Source organism: Cryptococcus neoformans, assembly GCF_000091045.1.
Source record: "Cryptococcus neoformans var. neoformans JEC21 chromosome 4 sequence".
NCBI lineage: Eukaryota > Fungi > Basidiomycota > Tremellomycetes > Tremellales > Cryptococcaceae > Cryptococcus > Cryptococcus deneoformans.
In genome coordinates, this window is record NC_006686.1 from 587,501 (window position 1) to 605,533 (window position 18,033).

Here is an 18,033-nt window from a genome sequence, read left to right on the forward strand (position 1 = left end):
AACGCGGGTTTGCGGACCAAATACACGGATATCTCTAGTAAAAGGCGAGAGATTTATTCGATTTGTGTTTGATCCCCCGCTAGGGAGAAAAGACGTTTTCAGTCTTTATGACTTTTCAAACAGTACGTAAACGATCACAAATGGTCATCATCATGCTTGATCGCTGTACCCCGCTCGACCGGGTACGTATTGGCCAATTTTTTTACTACGAATCCAAATCGACTGATCGTCCTAATGCTGTTACATCTAAATAAAATCGTACATGCCTATTTCATCACCGATATAAATATGCTAAATATCTTTTAACAAGCCCTTGCCTCCCCTTCTCTGCAAGGCTTCACCCAATCCCAATTGGCTTTGTTGACTGAAAAAGTTTGCACTAGCTTGTTCTTTGCCATATTTCTGCCTCATTTTTTCATCCTTCTCTTGCTCTCGGCGCTCCTCTTCAGCACGTGCAGCAAGTGATTTGGATCGGCTGGAGTAGAGTTCGTCAGCAGAGGCAGACATAGCAGCCAATCGAGCGGCGCGCTGATCTTCGAGAGTACTTGTGTTGCGGTTTACAGGGGCAGCAGAAGACGAAGGTGGCGATGATGGCCGAACATCAGGAGTTGAATGATTATAAGAAAGATGTCGGGGAGGAGGAATGCGGTCACCTCGCTGTCGTTCGCGGAAACCGTCATCGCGATGATCACTCCTCCTGTATCCATCGGGTCCATGGGACCCCCACCGGTTTCCTCCACCCTTTCTAGGGCTCTCATCGAAAGACCCCCTCGTTGTGTCATTTCTTCTTCGATAATCTCTGTCTCTATTGGAATAGTCCTTTTCCTTTTTCTCCCTTTTGGGTGATTCAGACCGAGTCCGTGAACGGTCTGAGCGATCTCGGTAAGTCCGGCGATTCTCTCGGTCTTGAGAATCGTAAGAGTCACGATGACGTCTATGATCACGATCGTCGTAATAATCGGAGGGGGGTGAACGGGAGTCGTGGTACCGATGTTTCGACTTTCGCCGCTCCTGCATAGGATGCTTTAGCATTTAGACTCAAGTAAAGGCTTAAGACTTGCTTACTTCTTTTTCTGCTCTCTTCCTGGCTTTTCGTTCTTCCTTAGATTCTCCTTCCCGCCCCTTTGTTTCTTTGGCCTTTTTGGCTGCCCTAAGTTGCTTCCTGATATCAGGCCGGTTCATCAGGGCTGCCAGAGCAGCTTGTTCCTGTTTTTTGATGGCTAGCAGAGGATCTTCTCTGATTTTCGCCGCTGTGTCTCGCGCCGTGTTGGCATTCTGAAGGGCTATAAATTCTCTGCTAGCCGCTCCAATCTTATACATGATATTAGCTCAGCTGAATCTCGAACAGATGTTACCCACATTCTTGTCACCTTGCCCCAACACTTCATCAACTCTCTTTTTCCCCAACAAGTATTCCTCCATATCTCTCTCGCCAATTCTAGCTCCCCCAAGGGCTCCACCCTCTGTGCTTGGAGCAGCATACATCCAATCGAGCTTTTCAACCCTTTTCTTGCCAGTCGAAGCTTCCTGGAGACGATGCAGTTCTTCAAGTTGTCGCTCCTCTTCACGCTCTTTGCGCAATTGCGCGAGCATTTTCTTCTCTTCATTCGCAACTTTTTCGGCTTTCCAGACGCGCTCCTGATTGACCAAGAGCACCGGGTGCCAGGACTTTTTCCTATGATTGAATAAAGGATCAGCAAAAATTCTGTTTGCAAAGGATAATCTGAAAGCACTCACATGTTAAGATCGCCACCACCCATTGCTGAAACTGTCTTGTGGGGTTAGTGTCCGAGACGATAGTAAATGAACTTGATCAAGATGCAAATCCCCGCTAGATGGCAAGATGAAGGAAAAGGTGTAGAAGCAAAGAGACGGAAATGAAGTCGAGAATATCACTGTAACTGTGACAGCAGATAGAGACTCCACGGGAGAGTGGCGGCGGCATAATGGCTGATGAAACGTAATAAACAATTAATAACAATTATTACATAAATAGTTAACCATATGGCAGAATGCGGACACGGCCGCTTCATCATTAATTAACTATTTTTTATTTATATCCATCACTCCTGTGGCATTTTGTACGGAAAGAAGAGGTGAAGTACTACTAGATGCTCCTTTGTAACGACGACAGGATACTGCTGCTGTATCGCGGCTCCCAAAGATTACACTCGCGAGCGGTTCGTTGCGGCCGTGAAAATACGTCACCCCAGTTCGTACCCAATATCTTCTTCTTCTCTACAGCGCCGCGTCTTCTGTTGTGACTTTCAGTGAATTCTTTTCCCCTCTGTCGTTCTGATCAACGACTTCCACTCCATCATCCTCTATCTCTTCCTTTAACCATTTCCCAATTTCCTCCCAATATCCTGGTTGCAAACAAGTATCGTTGTGCTCTCCATCAAACTCTCGCCATCTTGTTATTCCTGAACCACGGAGCTTACGCAGCGCCAACATTTGTTCAGCTTTGACAAGCGTGTCTCGCTTACCAACGAGGAAAAGGATAGGAGTCGTGGAAGGAATTAATGGGACAGTTTTATGGGCGTCCCAATGCTCCGTTAGGAGAATCGGTAAGAGAAACCTTGGGATCTGAGGCATGATGAGAGGAACAAGGGTCTGGAAAGAAAGCATGGTGTTCTCAACAATGACCCCGGCCACCTGCCAGAAGTATTCTTAGTGTACAATTATAGGCAGCCCAAAGCCTAGGGATACTTACAGTATCACGGTGTTTACTTGCGGCGTAAAAACAGGCGGCGCCACCAAGTGATTGCCCGTAAAGCTGTGCGCAGTGAGCCATCGAAAGAAACAGCCTTAATGATCTACATACAATGATTTTTGTCTGTCCGAGGATAGGGTGGGCTTGAACGTACTTCATAGCTGTCTGGATATCGATTTGGAGACCTAAATGTTTATGATAATAGTGTCTTAAGTCACTTATTTTCGGCGTATTACAATAGGAACGAAACTTACCAGACTCGGATGGCTTTCCTTCCGAAAGACCGTACCTGTGGTAAGAAGTAAGCCTCGTCCTGGGTCTCCTATAACATTCTCAACCTGCCCTCTGTAGCTTAACATGAATACATTACATTTAAAGTCGACGTTGAAATGTCTGGCTAATGGAACACGGTGACCCATGTTACCTATTCATATGAACCAATAAATCAGCTCATGTTGCCGGCCCGTCTGGCTGCCTTACCTGCGTTGGCATGGAATATGATAATCGTTGGCCTTGATTTAGAATACTGCCACCAGCTGTTATTATGACCAATTATCATCAGTATAAGGATCTTGACTCACTTCAATGGCTTTTTCATCACCCATCTCTTGTGCCCAGGCCTCCATTTCCATCTGGGCTTTCTCTTTTCGTTCCGCCGGGGAAAGTCCTCTCAATTCAGACATCATCAGTGGTTTCCTTCTTGCCATAATGACATAGGCTTTGATTTTAACTCCATCTGAGCAAGTGAGTGTTACATCTTCGTATGGGCATCCCACTTCGATCGGTTTAGGGACGACTGACGTTATGTTCAATATCAACATCAGCTTCAGCATCAGCCAAACTGAACTTTGGTTGATACCTACCAATCCTAGATCCTTCTGGAAATCCGGAAGGATAGATAAGGCTTCGCTGGAAGTACCACAAACCACCTATTGCCAATGTTGTAGCCGTCACGGATGCGCCCAAAGCGTACTACACCACTGTAAGCTTGACCTGATAGCCAGAAAGAGCCCAACCTTGGCAACGGTGAGAGCTGTATTTGAGGATAACATGATGGCTGGTACGGATTTTTAGCAATAGAGAGGTATAATAAACTACCGGATGTTGGCATACGCTTCATTCATCATGCTTTTTTGTCCTTCACTCATCACCTACCATCGTCATTACCACCGCGAAGAACAGCAGTGTCAGCGTCCCGTGAAGCGGAGTTGAGACTATCCCCGCACAACCTCCACCTAATTTGATGGTCTTCTTTATTAGCAACAGACTCTACAACGAATACCACTTCCGAAATCGCTCTTGTTGATACTCAAAACCTTCCCGGCTGCTTTGCTCGAAGAGACTCGTACCTACTATACACAATAACCCAAAATTAATCTCCCAATGTCTTCCAAAGACTCCGCATCCAACAGTCCATTCCTCTACCCCTTTGATCCTGCTTCTCCCCTCTTCGTCCTTAAAGGTATACTGGCAACTGGTTCGTTCCTCTCCACGTGATGTGATTTCTGCTCTGAAACCGATCCAATCGTCACAGGTACTTTTGGCGCTATTACTGGAGCCTCAATTGGAGCGCTTCAGTCCAAAAACCCATACACATTGGGTACCAACATGACCATAAATATGTCCATCGCTGGCTTGGCTTTTTTTAGTGAGACTTTTGTCCTACAGCTCTCCATGCAACTGCCTGACAGGATTTATTAGCTGTTCGGGAATATGTCGTCTCTCCTTTGCTGCTTATTATTGAAGCCACACCATCCCATTCTAGACGCCTATTGGATCTCCAGTTAAGCGAGAGGCAACGTAGCAAACTGCCGCAGGTCGTCTCAATAGGGCAGATGCGCACAGACAGGGTGTTGGATTCAGCTCTCGCTGGAGCTTTGACCGGTGGAGTACTATCTGCGGCTTTTCGTGAGACATTTTCAATTACTAGGAAGTTAGCTAAGCTAAGCCCGGCATTATAGGAGGACGTGCAACGTTTGGCAAGGCCGCGTTTACTTCTGCGTTGATCACCTCCGCTCTGCAGGTGTCAGCCAATCAACTACGCGTCATGCGATTAAGCTATCTCGCCAAAAGCCAAACCAGGATGTCGTCGCTCGATACTGCTTCTCCTTCTGAACAAGAACCAACCGCTACATTTGACGCCTTGAAATCATCCATGCCCTCTCTTGAACCGACCTCACCACCATCTTTACCGGAGCGCATGATGTCAAATCTTGCCAAAGTACTACCAGTACGAAAGCTCAGTAACGAAGAGTACCTCGCAACGCTGGAGAAAAAGAGAGCAGAAGTAGATAAAAGATTGGAAGAGATTGCTGAGGAAGAGATAAGGATGTACGAATGGGCCCAAAAACAGCAACAACGGCCTACATAATCCTATGCATGTCTGACTAGAGGCTCCCCAAACGATATGTCATGATAATCTGAGCAGTAGTTGACTCAATTACGGCGGAAAGCCAACAAGTCAGTCTCAGAAGGGATAGATACCACTGATGGTACCTGAGAGCCATCGCGTTGTGCAGGCCGACCACGGCTGCGGCTTCGAGCCGCCAGACCCTGTTTCGATTGAATAAAATCTTCGAAGCGAGCCTTATCTGTTATGACATGGAGCTATGAGCGCCTTCCAAGACGGTCTTTGAATCACAGTACTCACAGCTAGGATGCCACCTAGATAGAGCAGGTCGGTTCTGAATGACATCGTCCATGCTCCACTGGATTCTTGCCTTGTCCAAAGACTACTCCCTTGATCAGGCTTATCCATCACCTCCAGATCCAACTCACAGTAGGGGTTTCGTTATCAGGGCAAATAACATAGAAATCTCCCTCTCCAAACACTTTATCAACCATGTAGTCTACGGTTTGCTCTGGTGTCCAAGCGCCAGGTGGTTTCGTGGCCCCGATGTTGTTGGCGCCCGTAAGACTAGTGAAGACCCAGCCAGGGATGAAGAGATGGGCAGTGCAGCGACTATCGGGATCTGAGCGCAACTCATGAGAGACTAGAGAATAGTGAGCCTGCCAACAGCTCATTTTATATGCTGCTTTTACTTACGCTGTTCGGCATAGGTCTTGACAGCCGCTTTGGAAACGTTGTAGCCCGCGTTGCCACTGTCATACCTTCAGCAAGGACTCATTTTTTGCCGTATCGAGCACTCACGGAGGACAAGTGATGCCCTGTTTGCTCCCAGTGATAATGATAACACTTGAATTTTCTTGCTTTACCATAAACGGAGCGAAAGCCTGAGCGGTGTTTAAAACACCGAAGAAGTTGGTATTGAGAACTTTGTTCCAGTGCGATTGAAGCTCCTCCAAGGGTGTGCCCAAAGAGAATGTAGGAGCCTTAGTAGAAGTCCCAGCGTTGGCCATAAGAATGTGGACCTATCATTATGGTATTAGTCATCCCACACGTTCCTGCGGCAACCGATTGAAGTTTTGGAGCCCGCGACATTACCCAACTCACCTCGCCAAACTCCTCCAAAACCCGATCCCGCAGGCTGGCCACTTCTTTAACGTTTCCCACGTCAACTCTTACACCAAACACGGTGCCAACACCTTCTACGCTCTTTACCTTTTCCACCGCCGGGTCAAGAGCGGCTGGATCAATATCTACAAGAACAATTGACGCTCCTTCTTTGGCATAACGAAGGGCAGCAGCCAAACCGATACCTGAGCTATCATTGACTGGATCAGCCTTCGGATGTTTCAGATGTGGTTCGTGAATCCCTCTCGCCGTTGCGCAAGAACGGAAGTATGCGAGAATAAGACGTACGCAGCACCCGTTATTACTGCCACGGCTTTGGGGTGAAGCACTTCCGAGCTGGCCATATCTGCGACTTCTGTTCTTAGGAGACTTAAATTAACGACCTAAGGAGCAGTTCTTCTTACTCGGGCTAGAAGTACAGAGCAGTCTATTATCCTCTCTCGTCAATCTCTCGATCCGAAGCGTCCGGCTGGCGAAGTAGATACCTGCCTCTGGCAATTACGTCATCTGATAGTATTCAATCCCGGGCCGTCTTGTATATGTAGTACGAAGCCAAGAAGGAACCAATAGTAATTATGCTGTCAAAATATAAAATTAATGATACTCTACACGATTATATTTATAACGAAATCTTTCTTGAATTCCGCGATAATCACATTGTGCTCTGGAATATTGTATAAGTACAGGATGTAATAATCATACATATGAGATGCGACAATGTAGCTCTACCTTCTCCAATAGGATCCCCACTGGTCATGACCGCAGACCCTTCCGATGGCATCACTCAGCCTAAGCCCGTTCCATTGTTTCCACACCATGGCTACGTCCAGACCTAGTCGTTTCACCTCTCCACTGTTAAACTTGGTCCACGCGCCTGGAATCGAGCCCTTTGAAGGGTGTTGGAGATGCCAAAATGGCGCAAGTTTAGGTGTCAGGCTGGGGAAAGTTGCAGGATCAATCAGGCTATACGGTTGCTCATATGCACCTTCGCCTCGTGATCCAATCACAAGAAGAAAGCGTAAGAGCCTTTCAGACGCACTCTGGTTTTTTGTTCCCAATTCAAAAAGAGTCTTTGGAATTCCTTCAAACCAGCCCTTGATCATTGGACGTAAAGGTGATTGGGGGACAATGTAAAAAGGCAGAATTGGGTACTTCTTCTCGTGCACGAGAATGAGAGCAATGAGGAACTCTTCACCAATTTCACGGATGGGAGAAGTCGATCCTTGGCGGATCAGATGGGAGATAAAAGCAGATCCGACGTGAGAGGGAATGTCGGTGTCATCCGATGCTAGACAAGGTGGTTGGGCGAGAAGAGCCCAAACTATAGGCAAAAGGGCTGAGTATGCTTCGGGGGTTAGGGAAGGTGCAAGGACATCCTTTTTGGGTTCCAGAACTTCGACAACCCAATCCGCTACCTCCTCCATTGCCCATTGATTCTGCCCAATTTTGCCCTTCCCTTTCGCCCTCTCCGATTCCCTCATCGTTTTCCAAGCTTCCTCAGTGGCCTTGACTCTCTCCCTCCAGCGAACCTCTTTCCCGCGCTTCGTTGAGTGTTTGGTAAATGTTAAATCGACAGGTCGTGGGGAGAGAAGAACAGCCAGTCTAGCGTACGCCAGTGAGAGTTCAAAGCCTGGTGTAACCCCTGAAGGTGTCGGAGCCGTACGAGAATTGAAAGGAAACCACCCAGTCATACGTCGATGGAAATCTGAAATGCAGTTTTTCACCTGCCTGAGTTCTGGAGTATTTGCGTCTGGCGTTGCGCGGGTCAAGATCGCATCGGCGAGCAACTCGGTTAAAGATGCAGTCATGACACAGAGAGCCAATGGTATGTCTTCGGAAGCTGGAGTAACTGAAGCCATTGAAGGTGAGAAGGCAGTAGGGGCGTTTTCAAGGAAGGTAGACAAAAGAAGGGGGTGCAGTTGAATATATAATTGCTGCAACGAATTAGCATATTCAGAAATTACTTGAGTCGTCACGTACTGAGAGAACGCTGACCACACCTTCCTCGTCGCCCTTGCCCCCCAGAGATCCCAACCTTCCGAGCTCCCAGGCATCTCCATCGCCTACCAGCTTCGCCATTCTGGTGCCTACAAGCCAACCTTCAAGTTGTACATTTTCTAAACCAGACTCTTCCTTCACCACTTTGAATTTTCCCCTGCTACTCTGCCTGTCCTCCAGATACCCTCCGCCCCATTTTTGGGTCATACCGTTTTCTAATCCTATCCTCACAAATTCTCGCATTGCTTTCATCGTCACAAGTTTTGCACCGCCTGTCAATCGTCCGATCTGCGAATTTACTCCTTTCTCGCCACCGAGCCCGACTGCAAGGCGGAGACCTTCAAGGATGTTAGACGATTCGTAGGGCCAAGAAGAGACAACATGGCTCGGGACATATTGGAGCATGAGATGTACTAGCTTGCAGGCATCAAGTCTAATCTCGGGGAAAATGTGAGAGAGGGCGGAAGATGCTTGAAGAACGAGAAGGGGAAGATGAGGGGATAGAATCGACTGGTACAAGTTAGCATTTGCGAAGAGCAGTAGCCGTAAAGGGATATCAACAATTCCTTACTTGGGATAGATGGGCCAGATACCAATCCAAAAGACCTAGTAAACCTTTCCTCACAGCAGCGTCATCATCTGCGACCAATCCTCCCAATGCCCTCAAAACTTTGCCGACTTCCCTGCTCACGTCTACTTGCAATATTTCTCTCAATCCACCCAATGCCTCCTTCCGAACAACGGAATTAGGATGCCTGAGACGGATAAAGATATCCTCTAGAGTCAAACCATTGGCAGTGGTTGGTTCAGATGGACCAGCACCTTCAGAAATTTGAAGCGCTCGATTGAGAGCTTCCTGGCCGGGAAGCGCAATAGCTGAATCATTCCAGGTTAAGTATTACTGAGTGCCATATGACAAGATATCATTAACTTACATCTCGCCTTGAAGGATGTGTCGGTGGTGTTCGAAGCCTGCTTCTTGCCCTTACCAAGTTTGAGTTTGGCTTTCTGCCCTCTGGGTCAATTCTGTGGCAACGGAAGACATGAAATTTACATACGACAAAATCGGCCTTTTTTTCCTTCTTTTTTCTTGTGGCTTTGGGCATATTCCAATCCTCTCTTGAGCTTACACGAACAAGGCGAGATTAAACTGGTTATAGTGTCTGCCGTTGAAGAATGAACGAAGAACGAACGTAGGGAATGCATGATTTTGAACTTTGATGCAAGTCACGTGATCGTGTTTATTTTTATTTCTTGTCGCTCGCGTTAGCCGGCTTTTAATCTTTTTGGCTGCTTTTTACAGTCGTACGTAGTAAGCTTGCAATAATATAATAATAAATATTTCGACCGGCTGCTCAGCTGCTCGGCGAAGAGCGCACCGGATGAATGCATGAAATAATGCATCTGTAAATATGGGAGGCTTGGAAGCATTTACGCAGCATCTACTCTTGCCAGACCTCCGTACAACGCCTTTCTAACTTCTACGTACACTCTACCTATACATCCTTCCAAGACAATCTTGCCTTCTCCAATCTTCCGGACCGAGACTACGCTTGCAGCTCCTTGTGCCTCTTGGGCTATGCCGGGTCCACAAACAAGTACACCTTCACCTGCAAACTCTGCGGGTATGGGAGGATTGAGAAGAGATAGCCGATGCTTCAGTCGGGCAAGACGCAGGTCCCCGATGAACGTTGAGGTTGGTAAAGGCAAGGGAGCAGATGATGAGATAGGCGGTGCGGAAGCAGCTGCGAGTTCTTCGGCCGATGGTTTGGCTTCATCGTCGGCATCATCTCCCTCCGCTTCAGTCTTAACCAAGGGGCCAACAAGGGAGGGGGTTTCGAGGATTGGAATAGTGGATCCGGCAGGAAGGACAATCTTGCCATCCACGAAGGTCACCTCATATCCCTCGAACTAAGTCACTGTTAGCTTTTTGCCGTTGTCTCAGATTGGTGAAGACTCACGTCAGACCATTTCTTTGCCAAAGCAGAGGATATGCTGTCACCAAGGGTCAGAGAGTAGGATTGCACGTGTTCACCAATTTTGATCTCTTCGGTTAGCGATGGGCTAAATATGTCCCTCGTGAACCCTGTCACGCTGCCTAAGAAGGATATGAGGTTCTGCGTAGATTCTTTGGATGACCGCACGATAATCTTGCCAGAGTACGTCAGAATGAGACAGCAAAACGCAAACACGACGTACCAGTTTTCGCGGTTGCAGGTCTGAAATGATGGTTTTAATACTTTGCCCATCATGCAACCCTTCCATATCTACGAAACCGATCATAGCCTTCAATTCAACCCCCACCTCTTCGCTCACATATTTGCTGGGCGGTTCCGGTGCTTGCTTCGCTTTTTCCTCTTCCTCTTCCTTCCTTTTCTTCGCCTCCCTTACTTCCTCCGTCTCCCCTTCTTCAGCGATTTCTCGCCCCTTGCGCATCCATTGGCCAATGTCAAGACCTTCACCAAACTGGTCGATCTTGCGCCCTTTGCGCTCAACGAACGGAAACATTCTGAATCTCGCCATCTCTGCGCCTCTTCCACTTCTCATTTGTTGACCTTTAACATAGATGTCAAAACTCATGGTTCTGACATCCTCTCCATCACCGGCATAAGCATTGGCACCCTCGGTTCGTCTGACGGTTATATCACCAGCATGGCCGTCAGCCTCGGATTCAGAGTCCGAATCGGATTCCAAATCATCAGCTTCAAGCATACGTCGAGAACGGTCTACGGCGGCTTTGTGCGCGGCTTCCTTCTCTTTTTGCAGACGCTCCGACTCCACATGTGCCTCAAGCTCGGCACCAGAGAGGGGAACCTTGGAATCCACCTATAATGGCCTCAGCAAAGTTCTATTCTGGACGGGAATTGCACTTACTTCAACTTGCAATTTGCCTTCGAGTTGAGTTAAATGACCTATTTTACCCTCTCCCCACTTGCTTCCTGTTGTTTGGGATCTCTCCCAACGGTTGTACAGATCCCTTGCCAACGTCTGTTCCTCGCTGCGGCCGGTAAGCATGATGACGTTTCCTTCTGTATTTGCCATCGCTGTGAAAAGAAAGCGTGAAGGACCATGAGACATCGTAGGCGGTACGGCAAGGACGAGCTTGGGACGCGTTAGTGGATATGTTTGAAGCAAGTCGGTAGTGTTTAGAAAGAACTGGACGTGTCGAAAATCCAACACTCCATACTCCGAGCCAAGAGCCATCCGTGCTCCTCTTGCTCTTTTCCCTCTACCAACATCGACCATATCACCAGCGCTATCCTTGACCACACCTCCCATCCAGTCTATCAGACTCCTTGCAAAAGCTACCATATCCTGAGCAGTTTTACTGACAATGCACAATGGGTAGGGCCAGAGATCGGCGGGCGGTTCATTGTATCGTCGTTGCTTGACTTTTGGTGTGCGTTTGAATGTCCAATGCTGATCAAGAAGGATCATAAGTTCGAGAAGACGAGGTGATGGGTCCACCGGAAGGAGCACAGAATGGTTTGATTCAAGTGTAGAAGTGATCGTATCTAATCATTGTTCAGAACAATTTATTGTAGGATGAAATCTATACGTACCTATGAGCGCTGCCTCACGTTCTTTACGCTTTGGATTGACAACCATACTTCGGCCTCCTTCCACAATTAAAAGGTCGGGACGCAGGACTCCGTCGGCGTAGCCTGTAGGCCCATTCTGCACTCCTACCATCCCATCCAGATGTCTTTCGCTGGTGTGGTTGATGCCAACGGCATAGAGAACTGTACCGGATGTGGGGGATCGTATTTTGAAAAGACTCCCACCAAGAGTGTGCCCAGAGGCGAAAGGGGTGAGAAGAAGATGGGAAAAATCGCCTGAATAGCATGATAACATATGAGCATTTGCTTACCCGTGGAGACTCTTGAAATACTGACCACCAAGGTGTAGGGGCTGACTATACCTGACAGCTTTAATCCAATCAAAAGCCTCATGAATCTCTTCAACGGTAGGGACGAACGGGCCCCTAAGAGGCTTCTTACTCCCGTCATCTGCCGCAACTTTTTCAGAATCTACAGGACACTCTGATCTCCAGCTTTCAGCTTCGGCGAGACATACAACACGCCCCATCTCTACCGTTGGCTGTGTGGCATATACTGGGCAAGTGAGACCCCATCTTGCCCGGGCATACGGATAGAGAGAGAGGTAGTTAGACGAGGAATGAGACAACAAAACGAGAGACAGAGTCGGTGCCAAACTACAAGAGGTCAACGCTGCTCAAACATCGTTCGGCAGACTTACTCCCGCACCGCTTCTTCATAGTCCCAGCTGCATTGCTGAGAGCTCGCACGGTAGTCCCGTTGTCCCATGTCCAACAATATCCGGGCATCGTCAAGTTCAAGCAGGTAGCATATCGGTTCGGAAGGGGACGTTTCGGCCGCAGAGGCAGAGAGCGGCGTGAGAGTGATCATTTTTCGAGCTTTTTCGCAGGATAGCTAAGGCAAAGGCTGCTGATTGCCCCTATGCAGTGACTAGGTGGTATATGCCGAGAAGAAATGTGACTGTGATGAAGTATGGATTTATAGTTGTTCTGTCAAAAATATGGCGATGTCGAAAGGGTCAACGGTCGCGAATTGCGTTCTGCCTTCTCGCTGGATTATACTGTACGCCGACATTTTATTATTATACTCTTTCCATTCCTGATTTCCGCCAAAAACTCTCTGTACAACTGCCCAGATCGACATATAAACACTCTCCCCATGCCCTGAGCTACAATCTCTCATTCCCAGCACCAAAAAGTACCCACGTCTTTTCCGTCATGTTCACATCCCCTAAATACTATCCTGCCTCTCACCCGTCATCGCGCTCAGCCTCTCGACATGACGACAGGCCTGCATCTCCTCAGACAAAAGCTCAAGTACGCTCAGAGGCTATAGCAAAGCTCAAACGGGCAGCTTCTCTGCCTCGGAACGCAGACGGTAGGCGGCCTATTCAACGACATGCAGGGGCACGGACCGACGACAGTAGCGGTGATGCCGAGGGTAGTCCTGGTATCTTGCCAATATCAGTAGAAATATCAAGCCTGTCGAGGCCAGATGCACCTCCAAGACCCACAAATGACGAACAGGAAATGCTCTCGCCATCACCGGTGCAGATTACATTCGACCATGCCAGTATTCATCCCTCTGTCGATCACATGCATATGCAGCGCTCAGCTTCGGCTTCTCCATCTCACAATATGACCTGTAACGATTACCCATCTCCAACAAACGGGGTCAATTCTGAGCGGCATGCCATGCAACTGGCACAACCTTACTTGCCATCTTTGGCACCGCGCAGTATCAATTCTCTCCAGCAGCAAGTGCCTCTGGCAGGTCGTGATACACCAAGCCCGCTCCCGACTCTGGGCGAGCTTAGGACATTGCAAAGATCAAATTCTCAGGCAGCTCGAGCCCAAGCTATGTCAAAGCTCACCGGAGGGAAAGGAGCAACGATGAATGATGATGTATCTTTACATTTGCCGCTGCGGAGTCTTCAACGAGCGGGGACTCTTGGTGCGAACACCAATCGAACGTTAAGAACACCATCACGCAGAAGAGCAGAATTTTCTAAACCTGTAGCTCAAGATGGGCATCAAGCTACAGCGTTTGATGAGCCGAGACCAAGACTGCAACGAAGTTTTACTGTCTCCTCGTCGAATATGGGTGAAGAAAGAAGGAGCGCAGTAGGCAGACGGATGGTGGAACGTTTAGCGGAGAGACGCGCTGCTAGACAAAAAGAAGAGGAAGAAGTGCGCAGATTGTGGGAAGAACGGAAGGCAGCTACCGATCCCATAGGCAAGGGACAGGCCCATGACATTGGCCGACCTGGAACGGATGAACAGGAACAATTCCAAGTTACATCATCTGTTTCAAAGACGTATGATGATGGCGGTGTGCAGATTCAAGCCCCGACTGTAGCTTCATCGAACCTGCTTTCTGCCCCAGAAAGACCTGTCTCTGGCGTAACAATGCAGTCTGCGCAATTCGAATACGAAGACCATCTTCGCAGGAGCCTTTCCAGTCGCACGGCGAGAGGTGCTGTGGGGGTTATTTCCGAACCTGTACCGCCCATGACTGTTCCCAGTGTTCAAAGCGAAGCAACGGAAGAGGATACAGAGCAACTTAACACGCCTACCCTCCCCCAAAATCCAATGAACCATCATCCCAAAAGCCAGGCATCTGGGGCAAGCGTACCTGATTTAGACGCACCGCTCTTACCTCCTCATCCCCCCTTCATCACTCCTACCCGGCATATAGCGCATGATTCAACATCTACCATCCAAGGTAGTAGCAATTCGCCAGGAGGATCTTCGACACCTGGAGGGTCATCAATCCTGTCGGGGCTGGATTCGATGATGTTCGTGACAGGCGGTACTGGAGGGCACTATGCTCAACTGACTTCTCAAGGGGAAGTCAATTGGCCTGTAGAAGCTGCCGAAGGTAGTGACTGGGGGACTCCTGGAAAAGAGATGCATCGTAAGTATTTTTATTAGATAGTTCACTATCACTCGTTTCTTCTCCATGCTGATTTAATTCAGAAACCACTCTTATCAGCTCTCCGACTTCATCAGCCAGAATCGATCGGCCGCGTAGCTCCACTTCCGAGATCTTTTCTACTCAGGTCTCTGAGACAGGTGGTGCAGAAAGTGATTACCGTTCCCCTAATTCTCACAACTCATATGGTATGCCGAGCACAGGCAGTGCTATGTCATCATGGGAAGAAGTCGGGAGAACCGATGATCAAGTGTCCAAAGCGCCCGCCAATCACTCAAATCACGCAAGATCAGAAAGTGTTGGTGCGAAAATGAAGAGGACAATGAAGTCTGCTATGCGGAAGCACAGCCAATCTCGAAGCTCAATGACCAGTTCCAGCCCACCAGTGTCCCCTCGACGCGGCTCAGGTGCATCAGCCGCGCCTTCTCAGGGGAGTGTCCCTAGGATATGGCCAAAAGGTGAGCCATTGGCTAGTAATAGAATCGCCAACCACCACCCTTCCGTTTCTTCACTTTCAGTATCTCAAGCCAACTCTGCTACTGCTTCCTCGTCTAATCTCATCCAACACCAACTTTCTTCTGGTCCCTCTCAAGTATCCCTTCTTCCTCGGGCAAATTTGAACGACCCCAGAATACACATATCCAAATTGTCACCTTTCCCCGGCATTGAGCATCTGGAAAGTCGTTCTGCTGGACTCGAAGAATCCCCTGGAGAGAAGCCCAAACTGATGCAGCAAGTGTCCGATTCAGTTATCCCCTCACACAGTTCTGTTTTGACCCCTGGCGGAACGCCTGCCCCAGAAAATATCTACGCATTGCCGCTTGTTGCTCGAGCCGAGGCGAACAAGCGGCTTTCTGGGGAAAGTGTCACGAAACGCAACTGGCTCACCAAGGCTTTGACTTCTCCAAGATCCTCCCTGTCTCGAAAAATTAGTTATGGGGATGTGAGAAACCGGGGAAATCCTCTAGGGCAAGGCGCGATGGTCATCTCATCAGGTGTCGACCCATTTGCAAGCCCACCAATGGGGGCTGTGCCCACCTCTTCAACACCCAGTATACCATCATCGATGAGCCCAGGCGGTAAGTCAAATGCAGCCAGTCCCACGGTGTCGACAGTTCCCGAAATGAATGAGGACAGAACTCGAGCTGCTACTCTGGTACGCTTGAGAGAGGGCGAAAGCGCTCCTGGTATGATACAGGAGAGGGTTCAGATGCGCAAAGAGGCATTGTTGCCGAAAAAGACAATAGACATCTTGAGAAGAATGGATGAAGTGCTTGCGCTGGGACCAGAACATCCAGCCAGACCAGAGATGTTGGATGATCCTCCTCGAAAATTCCTAATGTCCTCTCAGATTCTGCAAGTCGTCAACGCTGATGTGAGTATGGTAATTTTTGGGCTGATAAAAATACTACTGACACGAGACACAGATAGTGAAAGATCGCTTTCTTTTCCTGTTCACCGATCTGCTGGTGATTGCTAAACCCATCCTTGTTCATAATATCCACGCGACGCTTGATACGCAGTTCACCGTCAAAAACATTGTCAGTCTCGACAAGCTGCTTGTCACCGCCCCAAACGGAGAATCACCTGCCGAATCAGGGCGACACCCAGTGGTCGATCAATTTGTGGATAAGTTCAAACAAGATCCAGTTGAAGCGTGCAGATACGTTGTCGAAAAATGCAGCCCCGCAGTGGATCTTGCGACCCTCGCTGGTTTGATCCTCAGGACTTCTGAACTAGACAAGACTCAAGTCGGTCTTTTACTCGGAAATAACGAAGGTCTTACGAGGGCTTTCGTTGACCGATTCCATTTCAGAAATATTCGCGTCGACGATGCGCTACGCATGTTTCTCCTATCTCTGCGATTGCCGACTGATCACATATCCTGCGAGACTTTGTTAAAAGTCTTTGCGGAGCGCTACTATGTCGCCAATCATGATCATCTTACCTATAATCAGGAGCTTGCTATCGAGCTCGTCCTGACTATAATGAAATTCAATGACGCGCTCTATTCAACCTTTGGTTTCGCCTCAGCCAATAATGTGATCACCCGAGAGGCGTTCATCACTGCATTCAGGAGCAAGGATCCTCATGGTCTGGTACCTCATGACCTGTTGTCACAGATTTACACGTCTCTCCGTTCGATGCGCTTGACACAAGCTCTTGCATCGAACGAAGTGCGCTTTGAACGCTGGGCTGTAATCACTTTGCCTCATACTTCAACCAAGTTAACTTACAATGTTTGGTCAGAGAAGATATATATCAACATCCCTGCGCCTGACACAAAGTTGAGGATCAAATTGCTCGGTGAAGGACTAGAATTTGATCCGCCCGAACTGGATTTTGCGAATAAAACAGAGGAATCATTTAAGCTAAAGGGAACCTCACTCGGAATGAAGACGTTGCTGCTTGTGAGGGTTGGCGATAATGCGTAAGTCCAATTTCTTGCCTTTCCCACCTGCATGGTATCTAATAACATTTCGTACTGTCCAGGGCATTATACGGAAGCTTAGGTAGTACCCGTCAATTTACTGTGGAGCGAGCCTTCATGCGCCATACATTCCAGATTGCATTCTCCAATCATAGAGGCCTAAAACGGGAGTATTGCTTTAGCACCAACAGCTCTGCGTCTTGTCAGAAATGGAGAGAACTGTTGGAAAAGCATATCAAGGAAACAAAGAGGGCCAAATCCATGAAGGGGAGTTCATCTCGGGACGTCGTAAGACAGACTGCCGAGGCCGTATCATTCCAAGTTTTGCGCGACGCTCTTATATGTTCAGAAGAAACAGCGCAACCAACTCAGAAAAATGCGGCTCTCAGACTTGGAGGGAATGCGACTGCTCTGTCTGAGCAAGATGTTGAATCTCGTTCACGCACTGGATCCATCAGTGCCGCCTACGCACAATTCGCGCTAAAGGAAGAATATGAGCTGGGCCCTCTCCAGCGCACACGAGGAGAAAAGGACATGGACAAGGCATCAGAAAAAGTCAACACAAGGACAGGGAAAGAATTAGTCCTACTCTGTAGACAGAACAGCTTGATGCCAGGATTGCTAAAGTTGCTGCACGCGGGTGCCGAGCATGGGCCGGATGATGGCCAAGCACGAGAGGGTGTTGGTAGAGACGAGAACGTAGTGCGATCAAAAGGGAAGAGAGTTTGAAGACATAACGATCATGTGGATAACGAATTGCGACGAACTTGGGAATATGTGTTCTATATAGCTTGTGCTTCATAGTCTTGTATAGTTTGTATATAAATAACTGCAGCTTGCATATGCACGAACGTTGTGCCCGTGAGGAAGTCCCCCAGTATTTCCGCATCGAGGAATTTTCCCAATCAGCGCGATGGACGCG

General features: G+C 48.4%; 7 protein-coding genes across 7 annotated transcripts; 2 read left to right on the forward strand and 5 right to left on the reverse strand.

Annotated features, from left to right (window-relative positions):
* Window positions 1-228: 228 nt before the first annotated feature.
* Window positions 229-1,867, reverse strand: CND02200 (conserved hypothetical protein). Its single transcript, XM_570297.1, has 4 exons — window positions 1,738-1,867; window positions 1,360-1,675; window positions 1,066-1,311; window positions 229-1,011 (listed from the first exon to the last, which is right to left on the reverse strand). The coding sequence occupies exons 1-4, from the start codon at window positions 1,758-1,760 to the stop codon at window positions 292-294; spliced, it is 1,305 nt and encodes a 434-aa protein (XP_570297.1). The 5' UTR covers window positions 1,761-1,867; the 3' UTR covers window positions 229-291.
* Window positions 1,868-1,972: 105 nt separating this feature from the next.
* CND02210 (conserved hypothetical protein) lies at window positions 1,973-3,831 on the reverse strand. Its single transcript, XM_570431.1, has 9 exons — window positions 3,730-3,831; window positions 3,577-3,685; window positions 3,295-3,509; window positions 3,194-3,239; window positions 3,056-3,137; window positions 2,968-3,002; window positions 2,825-2,898; window positions 2,714-2,776; window positions 1,973-2,655 (listed from the first exon to the last, which is right to left on the reverse strand). Exons 1-9 carry the CDS (start codon window positions 3,763-3,765, stop codon window positions 2,239-2,241), a joined length of 1,077 nt encoding a protein of 358 aa, XP_570431.1. The 5' UTR covers window positions 3,766-3,831; the 3' UTR covers window positions 1,973-2,238.
* On the forward strand, window positions 3,808-5,138 carry CND02220 (hypothetical protein). Its single transcript, XM_570296.2, has 4 exons — window positions 3,808-4,190; window positions 4,248-4,361; window positions 4,415-4,621; window positions 4,675-5,138. Exons 1-4 carry the CDS (start codon window positions 4,097-4,099, stop codon window positions 5,082-5,084), a joined length of 825 nt encoding a protein of 274 aa, XP_570296.1. The 5' UTR covers window positions 3,808-4,096; the 3' UTR covers window positions 5,085-5,138.
* On the reverse strand, window positions 5,068-6,763 carry CND02230 (conserved hypothetical protein). The gene is made up of 8 exons (XM_024656994.1): window positions 6,678-6,763; window positions 6,477-6,615; window positions 6,168-6,378; window positions 5,865-6,085; window positions 5,760-5,815; window positions 5,492-5,706; window positions 5,364-5,445; window positions 5,068-5,304 (listed from the first exon to the last, which is right to left on the reverse strand). The coding sequence occupies exons 2-8, from the start codon at window positions 6,530-6,532 to the stop codon at window positions 5,150-5,152; spliced, it is 996 nt and encodes a 331-aa protein (XP_024512724.1). The 5' UTR covers window positions 6,533-6,615; window positions 6,678-6,763; the 3' UTR covers window positions 5,068-5,149.
* Window positions 6,764-6,834: 71 nt separating this feature from the next.
* On the reverse strand, window positions 6,835-9,380 carry CND02240 (expressed protein). Its single transcript, XM_570654.2, has 5 exons — window positions 9,245-9,380; window positions 9,122-9,194; window positions 8,758-9,062; window positions 8,169-8,696; window positions 6,835-8,122 (listed from the first exon to the last, which is right to left on the reverse strand). Exons 1-5 carry the CDS (start codon window positions 9,290-9,292, stop codon window positions 6,914-6,916), a joined length of 2,163 nt encoding a protein of 720 aa, XP_570654.1. The 5' UTR covers window positions 9,293-9,380; the 3' UTR covers window positions 6,835-6,913.
* A 172-nt stretch (window positions 9,381-9,552) lies between these two features.
* On the reverse strand, window positions 9,553-12,743 carry CND02250 (cleavage and polyadenylation specificity factor subunit, putative). The gene is made up of 7 exons (XM_570295.2): window positions 12,447-12,743; window positions 12,083-12,402; window positions 11,750-12,022; window positions 11,061-11,701; window positions 10,386-11,012; window positions 10,148-10,336; window positions 9,553-10,097 (listed from the first exon to the last, which is right to left on the reverse strand). Exons 1-7 carry the CDS (start codon window positions 12,614-12,616, stop codon window positions 9,618-9,620), a joined length of 2,700 nt encoding a protein of 899 aa, XP_570295.1. The 5' UTR covers window positions 12,617-12,743; the 3' UTR covers window positions 9,553-9,617.
* Window positions 12,744-12,813: 70 nt separating this feature from the next.
* CND02260 (hypothetical protein) lies at window positions 12,814-17,972 on the forward strand. The gene is made up of 4 exons (XM_570293.2): window positions 12,814-14,662; window positions 14,725-16,055; window positions 16,108-17,111; window positions 17,174-17,972. Exons 1-4 carry the CDS (start codon window positions 12,964-12,966, stop codon window positions 17,838-17,840), a joined length of 4,701 nt encoding a protein of 1,566 aa, XP_570293.2. The 5' UTR covers window positions 12,814-12,963; the 3' UTR covers window positions 17,841-17,972.
* The last annotated feature ends 61 nt before the right edge of the window (window positions 17,973-18,033 follow it).